The following is a 24,861-nucleotide window of genomic DNA, read 5'->3' as shown; positions in this document are numbered from 1 at the left end:
ATTGCTGGTCAGGAGAGTCCAAGGTACTCCCAAAACAGTACATGCTGCTGCCATTGCTCTAACTGGCCTCTCAGAACTTGAAGTCAAGACCCTATTGCTAAAGACACCACACACACTTTGAACTTGGAAGAATCAAGCTAGAACTGACCTGGAAGCCTCTTCCCTGTGGACTAGCTCTCACAGTATCCAAAGATGCTAAGCAAGCTGCTAGGAGAGAAAAGCAATTAATAGTCCTACCCAGATGTGAACCCTAACAATGACCAGGACAGCAAGATACTCACAAGGGTACAATAGTGACACTTATATCTTAGGGCTAACTAACAGCCGTTTAATTAAATGTAAGGCCCACTCAACTGGAGAGAATTCATGCCTGCTACCACAGCTAGCTAACCACCTGTGGTTGGTGAGGTCATAGACCCTAGAGGAAAACCTACTACTGTCACTTATATCCATAGATAAGTGTATTTTTCACCCTTCATCAAAGTAGCTTCCTTTTGCAGCAGATAGAGACGATCACAAAAATCCCCAACTGGTCAAAATTCAGAGAATAATTAATCATAGGATGCCCAACCCCAATTGCTACATCTACAATACAAACCTACACCTAAGACTCAGGGAACATTGTAGAAGAGGGAACAGAAAGACTTCAGCTGCAAAACAATGTCTTCTTCTATATATGACAGGGAAGTTGTACCCATGAAATCTCAACAATATTGTCACTTAAACAAGACCTGCACAATGACACTATCATCCGACACCAACATGATTCAGGGAAAATCTTGTAAGACCCACCCCCTAGATGAAGAGCCATAGACAACTTATGACTACTAAGAGAGGGAAAATCAGTCTTCTCCAGGAATGAGCACCCTGATAGGTTATCCAACTCCAAACAGTCAGCCCTAAATACACACACACACCACCACCACCAGCAACAACAACAACAACACACTAAATGGATACAGTAGGGTATGTCTTGTGGTGTGTGTGTGTGTGTGTGTGTGTGTGTGTGTGTGTGTGTGTATAAAACAATATAATTAAAGAAGAGGTCATACATTTGAGTAGGGAAGAACACAGAAGTTAGAGGGGGAATGTAGGCTCACAAAGATAAGTAATAGAGTATTTTATCTAAATTTGCCAAATACAAATGGACTGAATATTGTAACTGTAATTTTTACCTGATAACTATTTTTGTTATATATAGTTTTACTACATTAAAGTTAAAACCTTCCTTTTTAATTAGACAAAAAGGAGGAAATACTATGGAATAATCCCTTTGTACACTGTGGAAGGTTTGTTGCTGTGATTGGTTTAATTAAAAAAAAAACAACAACAAAAAAAAACTGACAGGCCAGTAGCCAGGCAGGAAATAGAGGCAGAACAACCAAACTAAAGATGGTGGGAAGAAGAAGGGTGGTGTCAGAGGAGTTGCCAGGAAATGCAGAGGGAGCAAGACATACTGGAAGACAGGTAAAGCCACGAGTCACCTGGCAACACATGGATTAATAGAAATGGGTTAATTTAAAATGTAAGAGTTAGCAAATAACAAGCTGGACTATTGGCCAAGCATTTATAATTAATAATAAGACTCTCTTGTAGTTTTTTTTTTTTTGGGGGGGAGGGGGGAAGTGGCTGCTGGGACTAGAAAACTCCATCTACAGGGGAGGGATGGAAATGGTGTAAATGCAGTACTTATATATGACATTCTCAAAATTAAAATTTTAAAAAGGTAAATAAATAATAAAATTGATAGTGGTGATAATGGCTCAATTCTGTTTATAATTTAATAAAATTATTAATAACCAAGAGTAATCGCCTAGATACCAGTTTAATGGAGGAGAATGAATCTATAAAATGTTTTGAGGCAAAAATGATTTTTATATATCTCTTATATTTTTGGTTGTGAGCCTAGCCTTTAATGGCTGAGCCATCTCTCCAGTCCAATTTTATATATCTCAACATGTTCATGTATTCATTCATCAAATACGGATTTGGTGCCGAAGATGTAATAACCCATCCAAGATTTTGTTCTCGGGCTGGAGAGAAGACTCAGTGGTTAAGAGCACTGGCTGCTCTTCCAGAGGTCCTGAGTTCAATCCCCAGCAACCACATGGTGGCTCACAACCATCTATAGTGGGATCTGACACCTTCTTCTGGTGTGTGTATACATAATAAATAAAAAAATCTTTAAAAAAAAAAAAGAAAGCCGGGCGGTGGTGGCGCATGCCTTTAATCCCAGCACTCGGGAGGCAGAGCCAGGCGGATCTCTGTGAGTTCGAGGCCAGCCTGGTCTCCAAAGCGAGTTCCAGGAAAGGCGCAAAGCTACACAGAGAAACCCTGTCTCGAAAAACCAAAAAAAAAAAAAAAAAAAAAAGATTTTGTTCTCATAAGATTTTTAAAAAGAAAATTTTAGATTTTTTTTTTTTTTAAAATTTAGATGCATGTATATGTATGTAAGTGAATGCCACATATGAGTGCAGGTGTCCTCAAAGGTCAGAAGATGTTACTGGGTCCTCTGGAGCCTCCATGTATGATATGGGTACTGGAAACTGAACCAGGGTCTACTAGAAGAGGAGCAAGTGCTCTTAACCACTAAGCCATCTCTCCAGTCACCAAGATTATTTTTTAATAGAGGAGGCAGAGATATAAGGTACTGTACCTTTTTAAGACTTACCAGTGATCTGAAGTTGTGATTTCATGGTCAAGCTACCCACTGAATGAAGCTGTGATCCACTGTCAGACATACCATCAATAAGACAGCAGACCTGAAAACAATGAGATACTATTAGCATCAAATTTTTCTCTTTAAAAATGTGTAAACAGCTATAGTGTGGCCTTTCGTACTAAAGGATTCATAATAATCAACAGTCTTCACACTGCTAAATATAATTTTCAATTGTGGTATTCATTCTATTAGTAAGATGTAAGCTTCTTCCTTGAGTATAAACAACACTCTTCCCTTGAGTTCCCAAGACCCGTCTTCCCGACTTATGGTCTTCTGATTATTTCTTCTGCTCTTACTGAGGACCCCAGTTCAGTTCCCAGCACCTACATGGAGGGTCAGAACCAACTGTATTTCCAGTGACAGAAGACCCAATGCCTTCTTTGTGCCTCCTCGGGCACCAGGTACGCAGACATACATGCAGGCAAAACACTCATTCACATAAAAGAAAATAAAACTGGGCGGTGGTGGCACATGCCTTTAATCCTAGCACTCGGAAGGCAGAGGCAGGCGGATCTCTGTGAGTTCAAGGCCCACCTGGGCTACAGAGTGAGTTCCAGGAAAGGCGCAAAGCTACACAGAGAAACCCTGTCTCGATAAACCAAAAACAAAAGAAAGAAAGAAAGAAAATAATTTTTTAAAGTGTCCTTTTTCTTCTTTCTGCTCCTAACGCTGGCTTATGCTGGCTCAATTACTGGTTCTCTCTACATTCACTCCCTTGAGGACACTATCAGGTCTTAGAGCTTTAAAGTACATCTATATAAAAACATGACCCAACCAACTAAATCTCTGGCCCACGTGTTACTCCTAAAACTTAAAAAACTCCACTTGGTTATCTAAGACACCCCATCCTGAAGATATTCCAAACTCAATTCCTGATCTTTTTTTGCAGACCTCTATTGAGTATTCTCACCAGTAGGTTGTGATTCTAGATGTTCTTCTAGATGTCCAAGCTTAAAACTCTGGAGTCATTCTTGACAACTTTCCTTAGATTTTGCTTCCAACTTGCCTACAAATTAAGTCTCTCTACTGATAGAGCCCTTTCATTCTGAATAAAATACATCTCATAAAATCATTAGCAGTCACCTAAATTAGAGGAATGAGATATAATGTATATAATATATACATATACATATATATAAAGTTTCAACTCTGCATTGTATGATGTTACTATTTGATTCCCAAAGGAACCTCAGAAACATCACCATCATTCTGTAGTTTATTACCTAGTCCTCAATATCCAAAAGCATATTTACCACAGATCTATGACAAAAAAAATATAAAATATAAAAAAAATCAGGAAATACAGAAGCAATCAAGAAGCAAAATTGTGGTGATATTTTATTGATGCTCTAACAAATAAAGCCTGGGTATCAGAGGAAAAAGCCAGCCACTATATTAAACATAGAGGTCAGGCAGTGGTAGCACATGCCTTTGATCCTAGCATTCGGGAGGCAGAGATTCATCCAGATCTCTGAGTTCAAGGCCACCACTGGGAGCAGAGTGGTGGCACATGCCTTTAATCCCAGCACTAGTTAACCATAGAGGTCTGTACAGACAGACAGGAAGTGATAGAGCTGGGTGGAAAGAGGAAGTGATGTAGCTGGGCAGAGAGAGGAAGTAAGATGGCAGGGCACAGAAAGGTATATAGGCGTGAGTACACAGGAAGTATCTCTCTCTTGGGCTTAGGACTTCTTAGTGGTAAGAACTTGTAGGGGGCTTGTTCTATCTCTCTGATCTTTCAACTTTCACCCCAATATCTGGCTCTGGGTTTTTTATTATAAGATCATTTAGCAATTTGTGTTACACAAAATTCCTTGGGATCTTAAAATAAGACAAATAGGAGTGGGTAGAAAATCTTGTAATTTGAATTTTATTTCTTCCTTTTACTCTCATTACTATTTCCTTCATATGACTCATTTTATATGACTCTTCTTAAACTACTATAATAGTTCAATATTCTTCACGAAAAAAGAAAACAAAGCAATGGAACAGAAAAAAGAACTGAGGGCTAAGGGTTAGAGCTCAGCTGGCAAAGTGCAGAGATAGCATACATGAAGCCCCGGGTGCAGTCCCCAGTACTGCACAAAACCTGGGTGCTAGGGGATGTCTTTCTGTACACTGTGAATATATGTTTTTCCCATCGGTTAATAAATAAGCTGCTTTGGCCTATGGCAAGGCAGCTTAGAGGCAGGCGGGAAATCCAAGGAGAGAGACGGGCAGAGTCAGGGGGGATGCCAGCCTGCCACCCAAGGAGCAACATGCCAGCAGACTGGTAATGCCACAGCCATGTGGTAAAACATAGATTAATAAGAATAGGTTAATTTAATATGAAAGAGTTAGCTAGCCAGAAGCTGAAGCCATAGGCCATACAGTGTGTAATTAATATAAGCCTTTGAGTAATTATAACTGTGGGACCACAGGTCCCAGGGGGCTGGGCAGGATCAGAGAAACTTCCAGCTACACCTGGGCATGGTAATTCATGACTGTAATCCCAGGACTCCAGAAGTGGAAAGAGAAGAATCAGAAGTTCAAGGTCGTCTTTAGCTATATAGCCAGTTAGAAGCTAGCCTGAGCTACATGAAACTCTAATCTCAAAAAGAAAAAAGTGGCCGGGCGGTGGTGGCGCACGCCTTTAATCCCAGCACTCGGGAGGCAGAGCCAGGCGGATCTCTGTGAGTTCGAGGCCAGCCTGGGCTACCAAGTGAGTTCCAGGAGAGGCGCAAAGCTACACAGAGAAACCCTGTCTCGAAAAACCAAAAAAAAAAAAAAAAAAAGAAAAAAGTTAAAAACCAACTACAGAAATCAATGGAGAGCCAGGAGTAGTGGCACATGCCTTTAATCCCAGCACTCGGGAGGTAGAAGCTTAAGGTACTTTTGGCTCAGCCTTACAACTTGAATTTGATCCTGAAATCCACATGCTGGAAGGAGAGAACACACACACTCTCACATGTTGCCTTCTGATTTCTTCATATGCACAGTAGAACACGGGTGCCCATACACACAATAAATGAATGAATGAATGAATAAATAAATATAATAAAAGTTGCCGGGCGGTGGTGGCGCACGCCTTTAATCCCAGCACTCAGGAGGCAGAGCCAGGTGGATCTCTGTGAGTTCGAGGCCAGCCTGGGCTACAGAGTGAGTTCTGGGGTGAGTAGACATTTGTTTACATCTCCCCAAGAACATGGAAAAATATCTTTTTTTTCTTCTCAGAAGTAATAAAAAAACATGTTTAGAGTAAGATGATGACTAAAGCTTTGTTTATTTTGTTTCTTTCTTTAGAAACTGCTTGTCTAATTTTGTACATCTATGTTTAGTGTATACACACTTGTGTGTGCAGGCGTATGTATGCGTGGAGATCAGAGGGGGCATAAGCTTTCATCCTCTCTCACTCCTTGCCTTATTCCTTTGAGGCAGAGTCTCTCCCTGCACCTGAAGCTTGTGTTTTTGTTTTGCTTTGCTTTTCAGCTACGCTAGCAGACTGCAAGTCCCAGTGATCCTCCTGGCTCTATCTCCACACAGTGCTGGAGTTACAGGCACATAAACAATGACACGCAGCTTGTTACAGAGATGCTGGGATCCAAACTCAGGTCCTCACAAATGTGCAGCAAGCACTCTTAACTACCAAACCATCTCTCCAAGCCTGTTTTCTGGTTGGTTGGTTGGTTGGTTGGTTGGTTTTGACACAGGATCTCACTCGGCAGTTCACACTGTCCTGGAACTCATTATGTAATCCAGGCTGGCCTTGAAATCCCAGCAATCCTCCTGCCTTAGCCTCCCAAATACTGAGAGCTGAGGCATAAGCAGAAGCCTGTACATAGCAGAACAGCAGAAACAAAAGAGACTGCCTCAACAAGGTGGAAAGTGAGAACTGACTCCCAATAATTATCCTGACCTCTACCTGCACTGCCCTCTGACCTCTACACACACACACACACACACACACACACACACACACACACACATTTAAAAAAAAATGTTACCCTGGATCTGGAAGCATAACTCAGATGTAAAACACTTGCTTAAGTGCCAGTACCACAAAACATTGAAAACCTTTAAAAATTAAATAAATAAAAACATCACCTGGGGATGGGAGGCACTGGGGAGCAGGCTCAATTGATATACAAGCACAGGGACCTAAGATCAACCTCCAGTATCCTCATAAAAATAGGAGGAGTAGCATGGACAGAGACAGGAGAATCACATGAGCTTGCTTGCCAGCTTGTGTAGCCAATTGGTGGGCTCCATGTTCAGAAAGAGACCATGTCTCAAAAAAGTGGAGGTGGAATAGGGGAAAAACAATAGAAGAAATGCCAGACACTGACTCTGGTCTCCACATGCACATGCACACTTTTACATAAATACACACACAAACCCATCAGGAGGGCACAGTGGTACAAACCTATAATCCCAACCTGCAATCAGCAGGCTGAGTCAGGAGAGAATGACCTGCACAGTAAGACTCTGTCTCAAAAACAATAGAGCAACAGATTGACAGGTAGGTAGGCTGACAGACAGGACATCTTAAAACGGTACCAGGGCTGGGACAATAGCCTGGTGGTAAAGCAACTGCCTAGCACGCACAAAGCTTTGGGTTTAAACTCCAGCAACATGCTTAAGATCCTAGAAGGAAGCCCCAGCATTGTGTGTGTGTGTCCAATACCATAGAAAATGAGTTAAATAGTGCATCTTCCCAAGATTCATAGCCACTCAATCTTAAAATGTGACTTTGTTCTTATAGGGTCTTTACAGACACAATCCAATACAGTCACACTAAATTAGGCTGGGTCTTAATTCTGAGAAGATTCGGACATAGGGACATGCACAGAGTACAGATAACATGATGACACAGAAGAATGCCATGCAGAAACACAGACACAGATGAGAAAGATGCATATACAAGATAAGGAACACCAAAGATTGCTGGCAACCAGCAAAACCTAGGGAAAGGCACACAATGACAGATTTTTTTTTTCTCTGAGTGGTTAAAATACTGTTTTAGATTTCTGGACTCTTAGTTAAACTGTACAAGATTAAGATTCTGTCATTTTAACCTCCCCCCAACTTTGGGGTAATTTGTGGGGGGTGTTTGTTTCTGGCTTTACAAGACAAAGTCTCTCTCTATAGTCCAGGCTGACCTCAAATTTGCAGCAGTCTTCCTTCCTCAGTCTCCAAAGTGCTGGCATTGCAGGAATGAACCACCATGCCCAGCTTGTACTGTTACAGCAGACCTAGGAAACCAACACACCCATATCCCAAACTTCTATTTATACAACATTCTCTTCCGATTTTAGTTCAAGTTGGCCTCAAACTCATGGCAATCCTCCTCTCAGGCTCCCAAGTGCTGGGATGATAGACAGGAACCAGCCTCATATAAATTCTGTTTTTTAAATTATTTTAGATTATAATATAATTACATCATTTCCCTCCTTCTCTTTCTTCCCTCCAATCCCCCCGCCGATGTAACCTCTCCCCTTACTCTTATTGAAATTCATGGCCTCTTTAATTATTCTTGCACGTGTGTGTGTGTGTGTGTGTGTGTGTGTGTGTGTGTGTGTGTGTGTGTGTGTGTTCCTACATAAGAAATACATACATAACACTCATTAAAAACTCAAAATTGAAAAAAAACAAAACACTGTAACTAAAAAGTAGCATAGTCAGGAGGTAGTGGTGCATGCCTTTAATCCCAGCACTCGGGAGGCAGAAGCAGGAGGATCTCTGTGAGTTTGAGGCCAGCCTGGTCTACAGAGTGAGTTCTAGGACAGCCAGTGCTACACAGAGAAACCCTGTCTCAAACAAACAAACAAACAAACAAACAAACAAACAAACAAAAAGCCAAAATTGCTGGAGCAGAATACAAGTGCTTCTTAGGAGGTGCAGGTAACAGGAGAGAAATAAATACAGAAGTAAAGCACTTCTTATGTGTGTTTGTCAAAATTCTAAGAACTGTGTATACGGAAAAGATAATCTTAATAGGACTGACTCCAAGGAAGTGAAACTTTATTCCAAATGTGATAAGCAAAGACATGCTATTGCCAGGCATGGTGGCAAACCCCTGGGCTTTAACCCCAGCACCCAGCACCCAGGAGGCAGAGACAAGTGGATCTCTCCGAGTTCAAATCCAGGCTGGTCCACATAGTAAGTCCAGGCCAACCAAGGATACACAGTGAGACACTGTCTAAAACAAAAAGCCGTTAATCTTGTTTCTATAATTTAAAAAAAAAAAAATCAAAATTGAGCTGGGGAGATGGTTCCATGGTTCAGATCACTTGCTACTCTTGCAGAGGACCCAGATTCAGTCCCCAGCACCACATGGCAGCTTATAAGTGTCTCTAGTTCCAGGAGATTGGATGCCCTCTTCTGGCCTCCATGGGCTCTGCACACACACACTATACTTGCATACATGCAGGCAAAACATTCATACACATTAAATAAAAATAAATCAAGATTAAAAAGAAAAAGCAAAATTACCCTTAACCCTCCTCAGCATCTTGGGAAGATCTAAGATTCATTCTTTTTTTGTAGTACCTCCTTTCCACTCACATGTCTGATGCTTATGTTTTAACTTATGTTTTCCAAAGTTCTTTTCACTTTACCTATTGGTTTTTCAAGACAGGGTTTCTCTGTGTAGCCCTGGCTTCCCTGGAACTCACTCTGTAGACCAAGCTGGCCTTGAACCAACAGACTCCCGAGTGCTGGGAGTAAAGGCATGCGCCACCATGACCCAGCCCTTTTCATTTTATAATCTAGCTTTTCATCTCTTCTAGCTGCTCCTCCTTGACAATGAATTTTTTGAAAGATTTATTTTTATTTTTCTTCATGTGTATGTATGTGTTTGTGTGAGTGTAATGCCATGTGTGAGGAGGTACTTGTGGAAGCCTGAAGAGGGTGTAGGGTCCCCAAGAGCTGGAGTTACAGGTGGTTGTGAGCCACCAGATGTGGGTGCTAGAAATTGAACTGAGGAAGCTTTTTCTTTCTTTCTTCCTTCCTTCCTTCCTTCCTTCCCTTTCTTTCTTTCCTTCCTTCCTTCCTTCCTTCCTTCCTTCCTTCCCTCCTTTCTTCTTTTTTTCTTTCTTTAGTTTTCTGAGACAGGGTTTCTCTGTGTAGCCCTGGTTGACCTGGAACTCACTTTGTAGCCCAGGCTGGCCTTAAACTCACTGAGATCCTCCTGCCTCTGCCTCCCGAGTGCTGGGATTAAAGGCGTGCGCCGCCGCCGCCCGGCCTGACACTTTTTTTTTTTTAAATAAAGTATTACTTTTATTTTTATTCATGTATGCCTGAAGACCAAGGAGTCAGAAGATGGCACCAGAAGGTTGTAAGAATCCTGGATCCTCTGTAAGAATTCTTGACCACAGAGCCATTTCTCCAACCCTCACAATACTGAATTTTTAAACCAAATTTCAACTCAGCTTCCATTTCATAGCTCTAAAATTTGTAAGAGAAACAGATGAATGCCTCTGCATGAATTTCCTACGGAGGTAAAATGACTTTTCATGTATAATTTTTTAAAGACAGAGTCTCAAAGTCATGTAGTCTTGATTGATCTCAAACTTAAAAGCTTCCTAAATGGCATGTATGATTTTTTTTAAGCCTTCACAATCAACTGTAGTAGTTGGAAGTCTACAACTTTACCTGGTAAATCACTGTGCCAGAACTAGAGGAAATATCAGTTTTAATCTAAATCTAATCTATTCCCTATAAATATGTCAATTAGAAAGAATCTTTAAAAAAAAAAAAGAAAAAAATCTTAAAATAGGGCCAATTCTTAATACTTCTTATCACTTGAGAAACATTTATTATTATTATTATTATTATTATTATTATTATTATATTTATTATTACGTGACACACAGAATACCTAATGTAGAAAGGAAGAGCTACAATAATGCCAAAGAGAAAACTAACCTTAATATCTTCCTGAAAGGCAAAGAAGAGAAAAATGCAGAGGAATATAGATACATTTTCCAAAGTAACTCAGTAATATCTTGTCATATAAGCAAGAATTATCACCTTATTTTAAAGTATGCCTTCTATTCTAGACAATTAAGATGCTTGGTTTATTTTTTAAAAAAATGTATTTTATATACCTCAATCTACTTTAAGAAAAATTCTAAATACTTTAATATAAGCCTATATTTACTAATTAAAGGCTCTAAGAACACACATCCATTGCATCTTTTCCCACCCAGCAAAAGAAGTGAATAAACTCAAAGCCACTCAAGGCTGGGAGGTAAAATGCAAACCACCTTCTTTCCCCACAGTAATGCAACCCTGGCTCTGAACCCCACAAACCATCTCAGATCCATGGAAGCCCTTCTGCCATTTCCAACGAAATATCAGCATAGCTCACATGCTACAAGACAGAGAAACAGGGGGCTGCAACTTTCAAGGTTCAGTAACAATGAAAAGAGCTTAAATTGGCAATACTATCTAACACTTAACATTAATCTATGATAGTTTAAACATAAAATGCCCCCACAGGCTGTGTTTAAACACTTGGTCCCCAGCTCATGGCACTGTTTGGGGAAGTTATGGGACATGTGGGAGCAGTGGGCAGTGGAGGTGAGCACCCTGGAGTGTAACAGCCCACCCATCCTTTCAGCTCCCTCTCTACTTCTTGACTGCCAAGGCCCTTCAAACTTCTTCAAACTTCTGCTCCAGTGCCTTCATGGCCTCAGTGGACTGCAACCCTGTAGAGAGTGAGCCAAAATAAAACTTTTCTCCTACGCTATTCTATAGGGTGTTCTGTCACAGCAAGCAGGAAATAATTAATTATAAACTTGCACCTAATATTCCAATTGGCAATTTCTTCCCAATTCCCCAAACAGCATTCTAGAAAATGGTAGTATTAACACTACAGAAAATTAAATGTTACAGAAGTAGTATTAACTACTGTTATCCATTGTTTCTGGCTCTGACTGACTCATTCACTACTGGGCTTTAGAGGATTTGGTGTGTTTTAGAGACATGTAACTAATGCAACACTATAGACGCTTCAAACAGCTTGTGTAAAATTATATCAAGTTCAGTTTCTGGCTCTCAAGAAGTCTTGTTTCTGATTATCTCTTGATACCCACAAATCCTTAAAAATAAAAGACCCTGCTAGGTGAGGATGTAGCTAGCTCATCCTAGCATGTGCAAAGTTTGAGCCCCAATGTCACGTATACCATACCTATAGTCAGCATTCAATTTGAACAGACATTTTTCCAAAAGACATAAAATACATGAAAGTACATCAAAAGATATTTAAGAAAAATGTCTTAATGTCTTAAGCATCATAAAATGCCATTTTTTACCCATCAAGACAGCTATGATTAAGAGGAAAAGAAGAAGCCAAGCAGTGGCGGCCCATGCCAGCACTCAGGAGGCATGTTGAGTTTGAGGCCACCTGGTCTACAAAGTGAGTTCCAGGACAGCCAGGGCTGTTACACGGAGAAACCCTGTCTCAAAAAATCAAGTGGGGAAAAAAAAAGGGGGGGGGGGGCCAGCGCGGCGGGGGCCGGAACCAATGTTGGCATGACCAAGACAAGACAAAAGCCCAGTGCACAGTTCCAGGGATGTACAACAGAACTATCCCTGTAGAAAACGAGGTACTGAATCTCCCTCCCAACATTAAAAACTGCATGGAATGCAGCAGTTCCACTTCTTATGACATAGGCAAAACTTGAGGAATGTATTGTAAGCTTAGTAAATCACTGTCCTCTACCAAACTTGAGAACGCTGTAACAGCTGATAGGCACAGTGCTGTACACTTGTAGTCTTAGCACTTGGGAGATGGACATGGAAGATTGCAAAATTGAGGCCAGCCCAGGCTACAGGTCAGAGTGAACTACATATTGAGAACTTACCTCAAAAAATAAAAAGTAAAACAAAAAAACAAAACAAAACCCAGTCAAGCATAGTAGTACATGCCTTTAACCCCAGCAATCAGGTAGAACCAAGCCAATTTCTATGAGTTCGAGGCTAGCCTGATCTACACAATGAGTTCTGGGCCAGCCTTGTCTAGTTCTGGGCCAGCTATATCTCAAAAAAACAAAAAAAAGAAGAATCTCAAATCTATAGGAGAGCTTTCCCTCTTGTAGTAGCTCACTTACCTAATAACCATCAACGTATTTATTAAATGTTGATTTATGTCTTTGTTATTGGCTATAAAAACTCATATAAGGCTGGGCGGCGGTGGCGCACACCTTTAATCCCAGCACTCGGGAGGCAGAGCCAGGTGGATCTATGAGTTCAAGGCCAGCCTGGGCTACAGAGCTAGATCCAGGACAGGCTCCAAAACTACACAGAAAAACCCTGTCTCAAAAAAACAAAAAACAGCCGGGCGGTGGTGGCGCACGCCTTTAATCCCAGCACTCGGGAGGCAGAGCCAGGCGGATCTCTGTGAGTTCGAGGCCAGCCTGGGCTACCAAGTGAGTCCCAGGAAAGGCGCAAAGCTACACAGAGAAACCCTGTCTCGAAAAACCAAAAAAAAAAAACAAAAAAAAAAAACAAAAAACAACTCATATAACTCCTTTACTTGGGAATAGGTCATTCAGAATAACTTGAATCCATGTCCCCAGAACTTTGTTACTTATATTTCACAATTTATTTTTCTAATCTTAAAACATTTTAATTTTTATAACCACTACATTTGTGGGTGTTTTCCTAAAACCTTAAGTATTTCAGTTAATAAAAAAAGTATGTATTCAGCCGGGCGGTGGAGGCGCATGCCTTTAATCCCAGCACTCGGGAGGCATCTCTGAGTTCTCGGCCAGCCTGGTCTACAAAGTGAGTTCCAGGACAGCCTCCAAAGCTACACAGAGAAACCCTGTCTGAAAAAAAAACAAAAACAAAAACAAACAAACAAACAAACAAAAAATATGTATTTAAAACATATAAAATGTTATGAAGTATATGTATATTGTGGAATATCTAAACCAGGCTAAATAGCAGGTATATAATTTCACTTACTATGATGTTTTTGTTTTGTGGTTTATGTGTGTGTGTGCATGTATATGTGTGTGTTTAGAACAAACCTTTAAAGTAGGGTGTTGTGGCAAATGCCTTTAGTCCCAGCACTCAGAGGCAGTGGATCTCTGAGTTTGAGGCTATCCTGGTCTACACAGAAGTTCCAGGATAGCCAGAGCTACACAGAGAAACCATGGGTGGGGGTGGGGGAGCACACACAAACCTAGCTCAGTTGGTAGAATGTTTGTCTAGAATGCATAATACCCTGGGTTGGATCCGAAACACTACATAAATCAGATGTAGTGGATCATTCCTATATTCCCAGCCTACTGGGCACAGTAGCACAGACCTGTAATCAATCCCAAATCCCATTCACAAGACTAAAGCTGATGACTCTCAAATTGAAGGTTGGACTGGACTACAAAGTAAGACCCTGTCTCAAAATTTAAAAAGTAGAGTATGGTAGCTCAAGCTTGTCATAGCATAGTTGGAAAAGTAGGATTGCCATGAGTGGCATGCCAGCTTAGGCTTCCAAATGAGATCCTGGCTCAAAAAGAACACAGAAGGACGGGGATGTAGCTCAGTTGGTATAGTTCCTGCCTTGCATGTAAGCAGCCCTGGGTTTGATCTCCAATTCCACAAAGTGATGTACAATGTATAATCCCAGCTCTCAGGAGGTAGAGGATCAACAAGTTCAAAGTCATAGGAGCTGGTGAGTGGCTCAGGTACTACAAAGCACTAGTTGCACAAGCCTCAGAGCTTGTGTTCAATACCTGGAACCCATGTAATGGTGGAAGGAGAGAACCAACTCGAAAACATATTCTGGGGGCTGGAGAGATGGCTCAGGGGTTAAGAGCACTGGTTGCTCTTCCAGAGGACCCAGGTTCAATTCCCAGTACCCACAACTGTCACACAGACATACATGTAAGAAAAACACCAATGAATATAAAATAAAAATAAGCAAGTTATTAAAAAAAAACAAAACATATTCAGACCTCCACTAGAGTATGACCCCACCATTACACAATAATAAAATTTTTAAAGTTCAAGGTCATTCTTTGCTATGTGGGGAGCACAAAGCCCGCCTACAACATGAGTCTCTGTTTCAAACAAATAATAACTAGTAATAATAATGAGCCAAGGCTACCTAAATAGTTGCCCCTTAGAAGGACATGAGTTCCCAAGTTCAAAAAGTCTCCATATGGTCTGTCATTACAGACTTCAATGTTTACCTAGCTCTTACAAATACCCAAATCTACGAAGTTCTCCCTAGAGAGATTTCTGATTCAATATAACTTTTAAAGTCGAGGTTTTTCTAAAAGACAAGCAAAGGTGAGAGGACGCTGGCAACCCATAACAACAAACGGCACTGCACGCTTTCTGCTGTGGGATGTTCTGTATGTTAAATGTGTTGCTCTGATTGGTTAATAAATAAAACACTGATTGGCCAGTAACCAGGCAGGAAGTATAGGTAGGACAAGGAGAGAGGAGAATTCTGGAAAGTGGAAGGCTAAGGCAGAGAGGCGCTGCCAGCCACAGCCATGACAGGCGAGATGTAAGGTACCGGTAAGCCATGAGCCACGTGGCAACTTATAGACTAATAGAAATGGGTTAATTTACGATATAAGAACAGATAGCAAGAAGCCTGCCACGGCCATACAGTTTGTAAGTACTATAAGTCTCTATGTGTTTACTCAGTTGGGTCTGAGCAGCTGTAGGACTGGCAGGTGAGAGAGATTTATCCTGACCATAGGCCAGGCAGGACCAAGAAAACTATAGCTTCAAATGGCGCCCAACATGGGGCCAAGCCTGGTCAAGGAGAGGCAAGACCCCTAAGACTGTATTCCTAAACTACCAATGTCAATCAGGGTTGTGCATGTGCGTGTGTTAATTTACAGATGAGAAAACTAAGGCACAAACAGGTTAAACAATTTGGCCAAGGTCACACTGCCAATATATGAAAACCCCAGTCTCCCTAACTCTAAGCAGTTAATCTCTATAATGCGAACCTTTAGTGTCCTTTCCTGTTATCAAGACTGCATTTTAGAGCTTTGTCCTTATTTACACTAATGACTAAGAAGCAACATAGTTTACCTAAATGTAGACAACAGATAAAGGTGCTTGCTGCCAAACCCAACAACTCAAGTTTGATCCCCAAAATTCACAGGGTGACTCTTGTAAATAATCCTCTGACCTCTACACATGCACTGGAACATATCCACCACCGACACACAAATAAATACATGGAATAAAAAAAAGTTTTGCTGGGCGATGGTGGCACAAGCCTTTAATCCCAGCACTTGAGAGGCAGAGGCAGGGGGATCTCTTGAGTTCAAGGCCAGCCTGGTCTACAGAGTTCCAAGACAGCCAGGGTTGTTACACAAAGAAATCCTGTCTCAAGGAAAAGAAAAATTTTCTCTCATAAAATGTGAAACCCAGTAAAATAATACCTACTTCCTCAGAAGACAACCTTATTGTGGGGCTGAAGGATGGCTTAGTGGATAAAACAGTTGCTGTGCATAAACATGAGAAACTGAGTTCAAACCCAAGCACCCACATAAAAGCCAGGCATGACCATGCCTCAAACACCAGTGCTGTGAGGGGCACAGGAGAGATCACTGCTGGGGCTTGCTGGCAGTCAGGCTAGCTCTAAGTTCTGCAAGGGACTCTATGTCAGGGGCATAAGGTGCAGTCGTAGGACACCTGATGTCCTCTTCTGTCCTTTGCATACAGACACACACATGTACACATTCACTATATACAAACACACACACACACAAAAACAAAACCAGAAAGCAAGCAAGACATTGCTAGCCTGTGACTAAGCTCAATATGCAGTTCTTACTATAAATGGTAGGGTATGAAAATGCAGCTCTTTTCTGGAATAGAAAAGTATTTAAATATTAGGGTTACATTTCTAGATGTGAGAATTGCAAGTTTCTTTCTGGCAAACACTGTTTTTTCTTCTTGCTTTTCTCTCTTCCTTTCTTCTCTTGAGAAGGGTCTCATGTTGACCCAGGGGTTTCAAACTTGCTATATAACTGAAAATGACCATGAATTTCTGATCCAGTGCTAGAATCACTGCCATGCTTGGGGCCGAACCAAACGCTTTGTGAATGCTCAGTGGTCCTCTACCTATACTCCCAGACCCACATCTCACTATGTTTTTTTTAAATACAGCCCAGGTTGGTACTTACCAGAATGGCATTTAGAATATATTCAGGGCCGGGCGGTGGTGGCGCACGCCTTTAATCCCAGCACTCGGGAGGCAGAGCCAGGCGGATCTCTGTGAGTTCGATATTCAGTTATTTTAAAGAAACCAGGAAATATGAGGTAAACATCTTAAATTTCAATACCACACAACCTTTTAATAATATTTATTATATTGAAGTGTGACTGCTGGCAAGTAGCTTTGTTTTCCTGAACAAAAAACCAAAAACTTAAAAAAGCAGGAGGAATTTTATATTTGAGTAACCCGTGGGACCTAATACAGAAGCAGCTCAACAAATGCTTGCTAAATATTATCAATTTTTTTAAAGATTTATTTATTCATTATGTATACAGAAGAGGACGCCAGATCTCATTACAGATGGTTGTGAGCCACCATGTAGTTGCTGGGAATTGATCTCAGGACCTCTGGAAGAGCAGTCAGTGCTCTTAACCTCTGAGCCATCTCTCCAGTTATCAATTTAAGCCAATGTTGTGGTCCACATCTGTAATCCCAGCACTGGGAGGTAAAGGCAGTAAGTTAATGAGTGCAGGACCAGCGTCAGCTACATAGCAACTTAGACGCCAGCTTAGGTTACATGAGACCCTCTTTGAAAAAATAACAAAACCCACTAACATTTCTATGCTCTGTTTCCTTCAAGTCTTTGTGCCAAAGTTTAAAGCAGAAGTTAAGACAACATGGCCTCTCATTTTTTTTTATTATTGTTTTAAGACAGGGTCTCTCCATGTAGACCAGGCAGACCAGGCTGGCCTTAAACTTAGAGATATCCACCTGCTTCTGCCTCCAAGTGCTGGGATTACAGCTGGCTCTGGTTTTTCATTTGTAAAACAGTGAATATTAGAAAATCTTATGTTACTGATACCAGTCCTACATCATGATGTCAAGAAGGCCCTAAAAAGTAGTGACTTAGCACATGAAACAAAGTACAATCAGAGAGTAGACAAGAAGCCATCTGAGAGGTCACAGGCAAAAGTTCAGTAGACAGGGGTAGAGTGGGGCACCCTTGGAATCCCAGCACTTGGGAGGATCAAACTTCAAGGTCATCCTTAGCTACACAGTGAGTTTAAAGCCGGCTTTAGTTGCCTCATCTTTTCTTTTCCTTTTTTTGGAGGGGGAGGGTGGTGGTGGTGGTGGATATAAGACTCTGAGAGATTTAAATCAACTGCCCAAGATTACAGAATACAAAAACTACAACACAAGTCTCCCAGGTATCTTTCCAAAAAGAATTGCTTTGTGAGCTGGGGTGAAATGGCTACTCTGAGGAACATTTGAAGATATTTGGAAACAGAAACAATCTTTCTCAGTACATTTCTTTTCTAGGAAACTTCTTTATTTCTGGTAAGATAGGCCATCATGGAAGGAATGGAAGCTGATTTGCTTCTTTACTGAAGATAGCGCCTTCTTTTCCCCCTTTTTAAAATCTACATACTTCATTTCCATGCCTTTTAACAATCTGAAACAACTTTGCAATCTCATTGAACTTCTCTCCCTTGTACCCATTTCCTTTCTATTATCTTTCACAAATCACATCATTTCCTTCCTCTCCATAAGTGTCATAAAGAGCATAGTTAAACAAGCCTTTGATTACAGCAAATGAGACTTCTTTACACAAGCCAACCAAAGCCTTGTTCTGTCTTAAGCATTTATAGGGCAACTAGTTAACACAAACACAAACTAAATCAAAAGGTCACACAGGTGAGAGAATAATAAATATTAATGCTCACAGTGGAGACAAAGTATGACTGAGTAAGTCAAAAGACATGGTGATGATGATGATTGGCAACTAACAGTCTCAAGGTAGGAGGCACTAATCCTCAGGAACTGCTCGCTTTCCTTTTCCATTCTTTCGTTCTTCTCTTTTTTCTTTTGGGGTGTGTGTGTGTGTGTGTGTGTGTGTGTGTGTGTGTGTGTGTGTGTGTGTGTGTGTGTGTAGACAAGGTCTCAGGTAGCCCAGGCTACCTCAAACTTGCTATGTAGACAAGGACAGCCTTTCACGCTGGATCCTCCAGCTTTGATTTGATGTCCTAGAACCCACTATGTAGACCTTGAACTCACAAAGATCTGCCAGCCTCTGCCTGCCCAGTACTGGGATTAAAAGAGAGTGTGCCACAATGCCCAGCCTTTCTTAAAAAAATAAAATAAAAGTACTATCATTGTGTATGCATATGTGTGAGTGTGGGTGTGCATATGGTGGTCAGAGGACAACTTCTGCAAATCAGTTCTCTCCTTCCAGCATGAGTTCTAGGAATCTAACTCAGATCATCAGGCTGTTCAACAAGTGCTTATATTTGCTGCCCCATTTCACTGGTAGTTGTGTGTGTGTGTGTGTGTGTGTGTGTGTGTGTGTGTGTGTGTGTGTGTATTTGTATGCCTGTGTGCTCACTCATGCATGTATGTGGTACATGATATATTTACTTTGCGTTCATGAGTATAGAGACTAGAGGTAGACAGATGTCAGCTTGCTTGCTTTCTATCTTTAAGCCTGAGGGCAATTTTTTTAGAATTTAAAAAGAAAAACCCCAGAACAGGCAAGCTGCAAATTTCAGCAGCTGTCAGAAGGGAAATGACAAAGAGGAAGAGAAAAGGGAATGCCATTTAAACCAACATGTTCAGCAATGGAGGTTAGGCACGTAGTGGACAAGCAGCAGCACAGATAAAAGCAGGCAGGGAGTTATAACTTCAAAAAACAAAACAACAAGCTGGGCGGTGGTGGCGCACGCCTTTAATCCCAGCACTCGGGAGGCAGAGCCAGGCGGATCTCTGTGAGTTCGAGGCCAGCCTGGGCTACCAAGTGAGTTCCAGGAGAGGCGCAAAGCTACACAGAGAAACCCTGTCTCGAAAAACCAAAAAAAAAAACAACAACAAAAAAGGAAAGAGTGAGAAAGCCCAGAGTAGCGGGGGAAGCATGATCTGGAAGCGATGGAGGAAAAGGAAGGACTCAGAAGAGCACCTTTAACACAGCTACATGGCTTGAGCTCCATAAGCAACTGCCCACCCAGCTCGCTCCTCAGTTTTACACCTTTATTTTTTGAGACAGGGTCTCTCTCTCACTGATCCCGAGGCCCACTGACTCTTCTAGGCAGGCTAGTGAATGAGTTTAGAGATTTGTCTGTCTCTGCTCCATACTCCCCAGTGCGGGAGTTACAGGCACATGCCACCGTGCCTGGCTTCTTAGGCGGGTTCTGGCGACCTAAACTCAGGTCCTCATGCTTGTAAGGCAGACACTATACCAACCAAGCTATTTCCGCAGCTCAAATTTTACTCTTTTGGTGAATTTCAAGTCCCTTATTATTCCTGGGTTTTGAAGGGGAGAGAAAGTCTCACCAGGTAGCCCAGGCTAACCTCAAATTCACGAGCTCCCTACTTCAGTCTTACAAGAGCTGGGATTACTGTTATTAGCCACTTGATCCAACAGGTTTTAAAATTTTACTCATCTTTTAACTCTTAAGTTTGTATCCTTTGACCAGCATCTCCCCATTGTCTATACCCAACTCTTGGTAACACCCTTCTCTCCATTTCTAAGAGTGACTTTACTCTATATATAAGTGAGATCGCTAATTTACCTGACATAATGTCTTTCAGGTTCATCTATGCTATCCCAAATGGGCAGATTTTCTTCTATTTTAGGGCCATCTAGTATTTCCCACTACACATATACATCACATTATGTGTGTGTGTATGTGTAAAATATATATAGTTCATATTTACCTATTTACCTATCAACAGACATGTCGTCTATGTTTCTATAATCTTGGTTACTGTAAATAATACTGCAACAAACCTACAGCAGTACAGGTACTTCTCAGAGACAGCTGCTATAATTCCTTTGGGCATATATCCCAAAATTCCCTCTTCAATTTCCTTACCTAATAGTTCACTTTCACCTTCACTATTTCATTTTACATATATTTTTTCATCCCCCCCCCCCCATCTTTCTCTACTCTGCGTTTTTTGGATTTTGTTGTTGTTTTTAAGGAGACAGGGTCTCACTATGTTACCCTGGCTAACCTGGAGCTTGCTATGTAAACCAAGCTAGCTTCAAACTCACAGAGATCTACGTGCCTCTGCATTCTGAGTGCTGGAATTAAAGGCCTGTGCTTTAAGAGCACCCACAGCTCTACTCTTTCTTGACATTTTTTTTCCAGTTTTTTTTTTCTTTTAAGAATTATTTATAATGTTCTGCCAGGTGGTGGTGGTGCATGCCTTTAATCCCCGCGCTCAGGAGGCAGAGGCAGGCGGATCTCTGTGAGTTCAAGGCCAGCCTGGTCTACAGAGCGAGATCCAGTACAGGCACCAAAACTACACAGAGAAACCCTGTCTCAAAAAACCAAACAACAACAACAACAAAAGAATTATTTATAATGTTATGCCTGCGCACCAAAAGAGGGCACCAAATCTCATTATAGATGGTTATGAGACACTATGGTTGCTGGGAATTGAACTCAGGACCTCTGGAAGAACAGCCAGTGCTCTTAACCTCTGAGCCATCTCTCCAACCCCTTTCTTGGCTTCTTAAAGTGAGTCTATCTTGTAATGTTTTCCTTATAATAACAGTACAAATTTATTCTATCTTATAGGACTAGATGTCTTAAGCTTTGAATTTATTTTCTTCCTTTCCTCTTTTTCCAGACAGGGTTTCATGTATCCCAGGATGGCCTCAAATTCACTATGTAGCCAAAAACGACCTTGAACTGCTGATGGTAGTGAGATCACAGGCTTGTGCCACTACACCCAATTAATTCAGCATTAGGGATTGAATTTAGGGCTTCATGCATGTTAGGCAAGCAAGTGAACTACATCTCCAGCCTCTTATTTTCGATTCTGAAAATTTAATATGTATTGTTTTATTTGGTCCTCATAATAATCCCAGGGAGGTAGAAAAGAATTAACCTATCTATATAGAAAATAGATAACCTGAGGCCGGTAGAACTAAGAAAATACCAAAAGTTGCATAGACTGTCAATGCAAAATCAAACCAGAGCCAGATCTTTTCTATTTTCTACACCATATCCTATGCTGCCTTCTTATTAATTCTTCCTTTTTTTTTTTTTTGGTCCTAGAGACAGGGTTTTGCTGGGTGGCAGTGGCGGCAGCGGCAGCAGAGCACACCTTTGATCCCAGCACTCAGGAGGCAGAGAGAGGTAGATGGATCTCTGTGAGTTTGAAACCAGCCTGGTCAACAGAGCAAGTTCCAAAACAGCCAGGATTAAACAGAGAAACCCTGTCTTGAAAAACAAAACAAACAATCAAAGACAGGATTTCTCTACGTATCCCTAGCTGTCCTGGAAATCACTCTGTAGACCAGGCTGGCCTCAAACTCAGAGACCCGCCTGCCTCTGCCTCCTGAGTGCTGGGATTAAAGGTGTGTGCCACCATCACCCAGCAACTTCTCTACTTCTTAACCATCACATGTGTATGTTTGGACACATTTAAGGAGATAAAATATTTATAACACAGCACAAGTGGGAAAAGCCAATCGCTGTTAACTACTAACGTTCTCTCCTACACAGCTCTCCACAGCAGTTATGTGACCAGGACTTGCCCTCTGCTCCATACTGCCCCCAAATGTCTCTCACAAGAATGTCACCAGACCTGAAGTTCTCACTGGCTGAGTCACTTCTTTGGGTTAAGGCGTTGTTTCCAGAAGGCCACTGTGAAATGCATGTTACCTGAAAGAGAAAAAGGGTCCATTAACAAAGGACTCTGGTTAAACAGATCCATGATTACCTTGGGAATCTCAAAAAAGGTCTTTATTTGCCCCAGCATAAAGCCTTCAAAAAAAGGAAAAATTCACAAGAAAGATTTTTTCTATAGAATAGAACTTCTGGGGCAATGACTCATGAACAGTATGGGATAATATTCACTTGGATATGATGGACATTTGCAAATAAGGATGGCCGTACATACACATATTCTCTCCATAAGGGTCATTGTAAAGTTGATTCCTATAAGTCAGATGCTCTAGGGACAGAAACACAGGCCGAGGGAAGCACTGCATATCTGAGTATCATTAGTTCAAAAGGAGCTCAGCTGGCAGCAGCTTTCCAACAATGGTCACTACCAGACTGGAGGTGGGGGCAGGGCCCAGGGCAGCTTCTCATTAGTGCTGCTACTCATAAGAACAGCTGCAACTTAAGATTTTCAGAGGAGGACAAACCTCTCAACCACGGAAGGCCACGATTCCATTGGATGAATCCCTTTACTCATCTATACTGCTCAAAATCAGCAGCATTTACAGCACAAAAATTATCATGTTTTTCCTGAATGCTTATTATGAACCCAATTTGGCTAAGCACAATAAATACAGAAAGAAACAACAAACTTAAATATTTTACCTTAGTTCTTATAATGGAACCAATCCTCAAACTAAGAGAGGTAAGGTACAAGAAAGGAAAGGGAGCCTCCAGAGACTGGCAGTTTCCTGTTAGTACTAACCCAATTTCCTGAGTCAAACGGAGTAAACTAAACTCATTTCTAGGCTATAATTCTTCATTAACCTCTTATCTAAACAATAAATAGGCAGAGGCCAGAAGTATTTTTTTTTCTCATCTGACAACAGATGCTGTTAGTGGCATACACTTATTTTGGTAAAATGGATTACCAGAGTTGTAATATTTGGTTCCAGCTCTAGCTCTGACTCTTAACGAGTTTTACATAAAATATTTATCTTTTTTCTTCTTCATTTATCTTTTTTTTCTTCTTCTCTTTTCGAGACAAGGTCTCACTGTGTATATCTGACTCACCTGGAACTAGCTATGGACACCAGACAGATGGATCTCTGTGAGTTCAAGATCAACCTGGTCTACATACTGAGACCCTGTCTTCAAAAACAAAAACAGAAAACTAAGAGACTGGGCCAGTGTAATAGCATGTATGTTGCATATGCATCTGTGTGCATGCACACATACATACAGACTACTTACTAGATAACTGTTCACTAGAGATATCAGTCACCAATCATAACATACTTCCCTAGAGAACTAACACAACCAGAATCCACTGTTTTGGTTGGGGAGGGGGTGGGGCTCTCACATGGAAGCATAGACTGGCCTGGATCCTCCCGAACAGTAAGTACTTCCAGAAGCTATTTCCAAGCCCCGTTGGCCTACAACCTACAACACATTTGCCATTATAAAGCAGACAATCTCTTCCAACTGTGAAGCTCAAGTACCCGTTTCTGTGACTAGAAGGAAAACACATTAAGCAAACATGGATCGATGTGCTGATAGTTACATAGTCCAGAACTCAAGCTCTCTTCCAAGTGCATCTGATGGGCCTCTAATTACTCAAGGATGCTAATGACCATATTCTAAGAGAAAAGGAACCCTTTACCCAGACCAGCCCTGAAACTATCCTATCACAATCCTATCAAAAAACATGCCATTTTTGATAGTATTGCATAGTATTACACGGTATTAGCAAAATGAGACATCCAACCCCAGGTCAGTCCCACCGCCAAGGCCAGCAGCCTCTGTCACTTACAAGGGAGACTTCTGCAACTGTCACTTTCACCCTGTCACTTGTATCACCAGAGCCATCTTTTTCAAACACACACCAACTTACATCACTTCCTTTCCCAAAAACCTTTCTCTCTAACATGAAACTCAAAACTATTAGCACTGAACCTACAAGTTTTCTAGAATTGGCCCCTTTTACCTTTCTGGCCTTGAGCCCCACAGTGCTCCTCCACTCTGCTTCCTGCTCACTGAACTCCTTTCTCCCACATCAGACCTACCTGACATACAGCCTCGAGACATTAAGGTGTCTCCTCTCTGCACTGCCTTCCTTTTGCTCACCTCTGCCACGCTCCTACTTATCCTCCAGAGCAGTGTCTCAACCTCCCGATGCTGCAACCCTTTAACACAGTTCCTCATGTTGTGAGGACCCCCAACTAGAAAATTACTTCGTTGTCACTTCATAACTGTAGTTTTGCTACTGCTATGAATCATAATGCAAATAT

The 24,861-nt window shown here is 41.4% G+C and overlaps 1 protein-coding gene across 3 annotated transcripts in view; it reads right to left on the bottom strand.

Moving 5' to 3' along the window:
* Itch (itchy E3 ubiquitin protein ligase) overlaps nucleotides 1–24,861 on the bottom strand; it is a 119,534-nt gene that overhangs the window by 92,055 nt on the left and 2,618 nt on the right. For 2 of the 3 annotated variants that reach the window (XM_052725594.1, XM_052725596.1), the window contains exons 2-3: nucleotides 22,494–22,570; nucleotides 2,672–2,762 (exon numbers count right to left, since the gene is read on the bottom strand). In XM_052725594.1, coding sequence (XP_052581554.1) covers nucleotides 2,672–2,741 — 70 coding nt within the window. In that variant the 5' untranslated portion in view covers nucleotides 2,742–2,762; nucleotides 22,494–22,570. Of the gene's footprint in view, nucleotides 1–2,671; nucleotides 2,763–22,493; nucleotides 22,571–24,861 lie in introns of those variants that run through there. The other variant, XM_052725597.1, reaches the window with a different exon arrangement.

Source organism: Peromyscus californicus, unplaced genomic scaffold (genome assembly GCF_007827085.1).
Source record: "Peromyscus californicus insignis strain IS unplaced genomic scaffold, ASM782708v3 Scaffold_7__1_contigs__length_154581171, whole genome shotgun sequence".
Classification (NCBI taxonomy): domain Eukaryota; kingdom Metazoa; phylum Chordata; class Mammalia; order Rodentia; family Cricetidae; genus Peromyscus; species Peromyscus californicus.
Note: the sequence above shows the minus strand (reverse complement) of the source record. Positions and strands in the feature narration are given on the sequence as shown.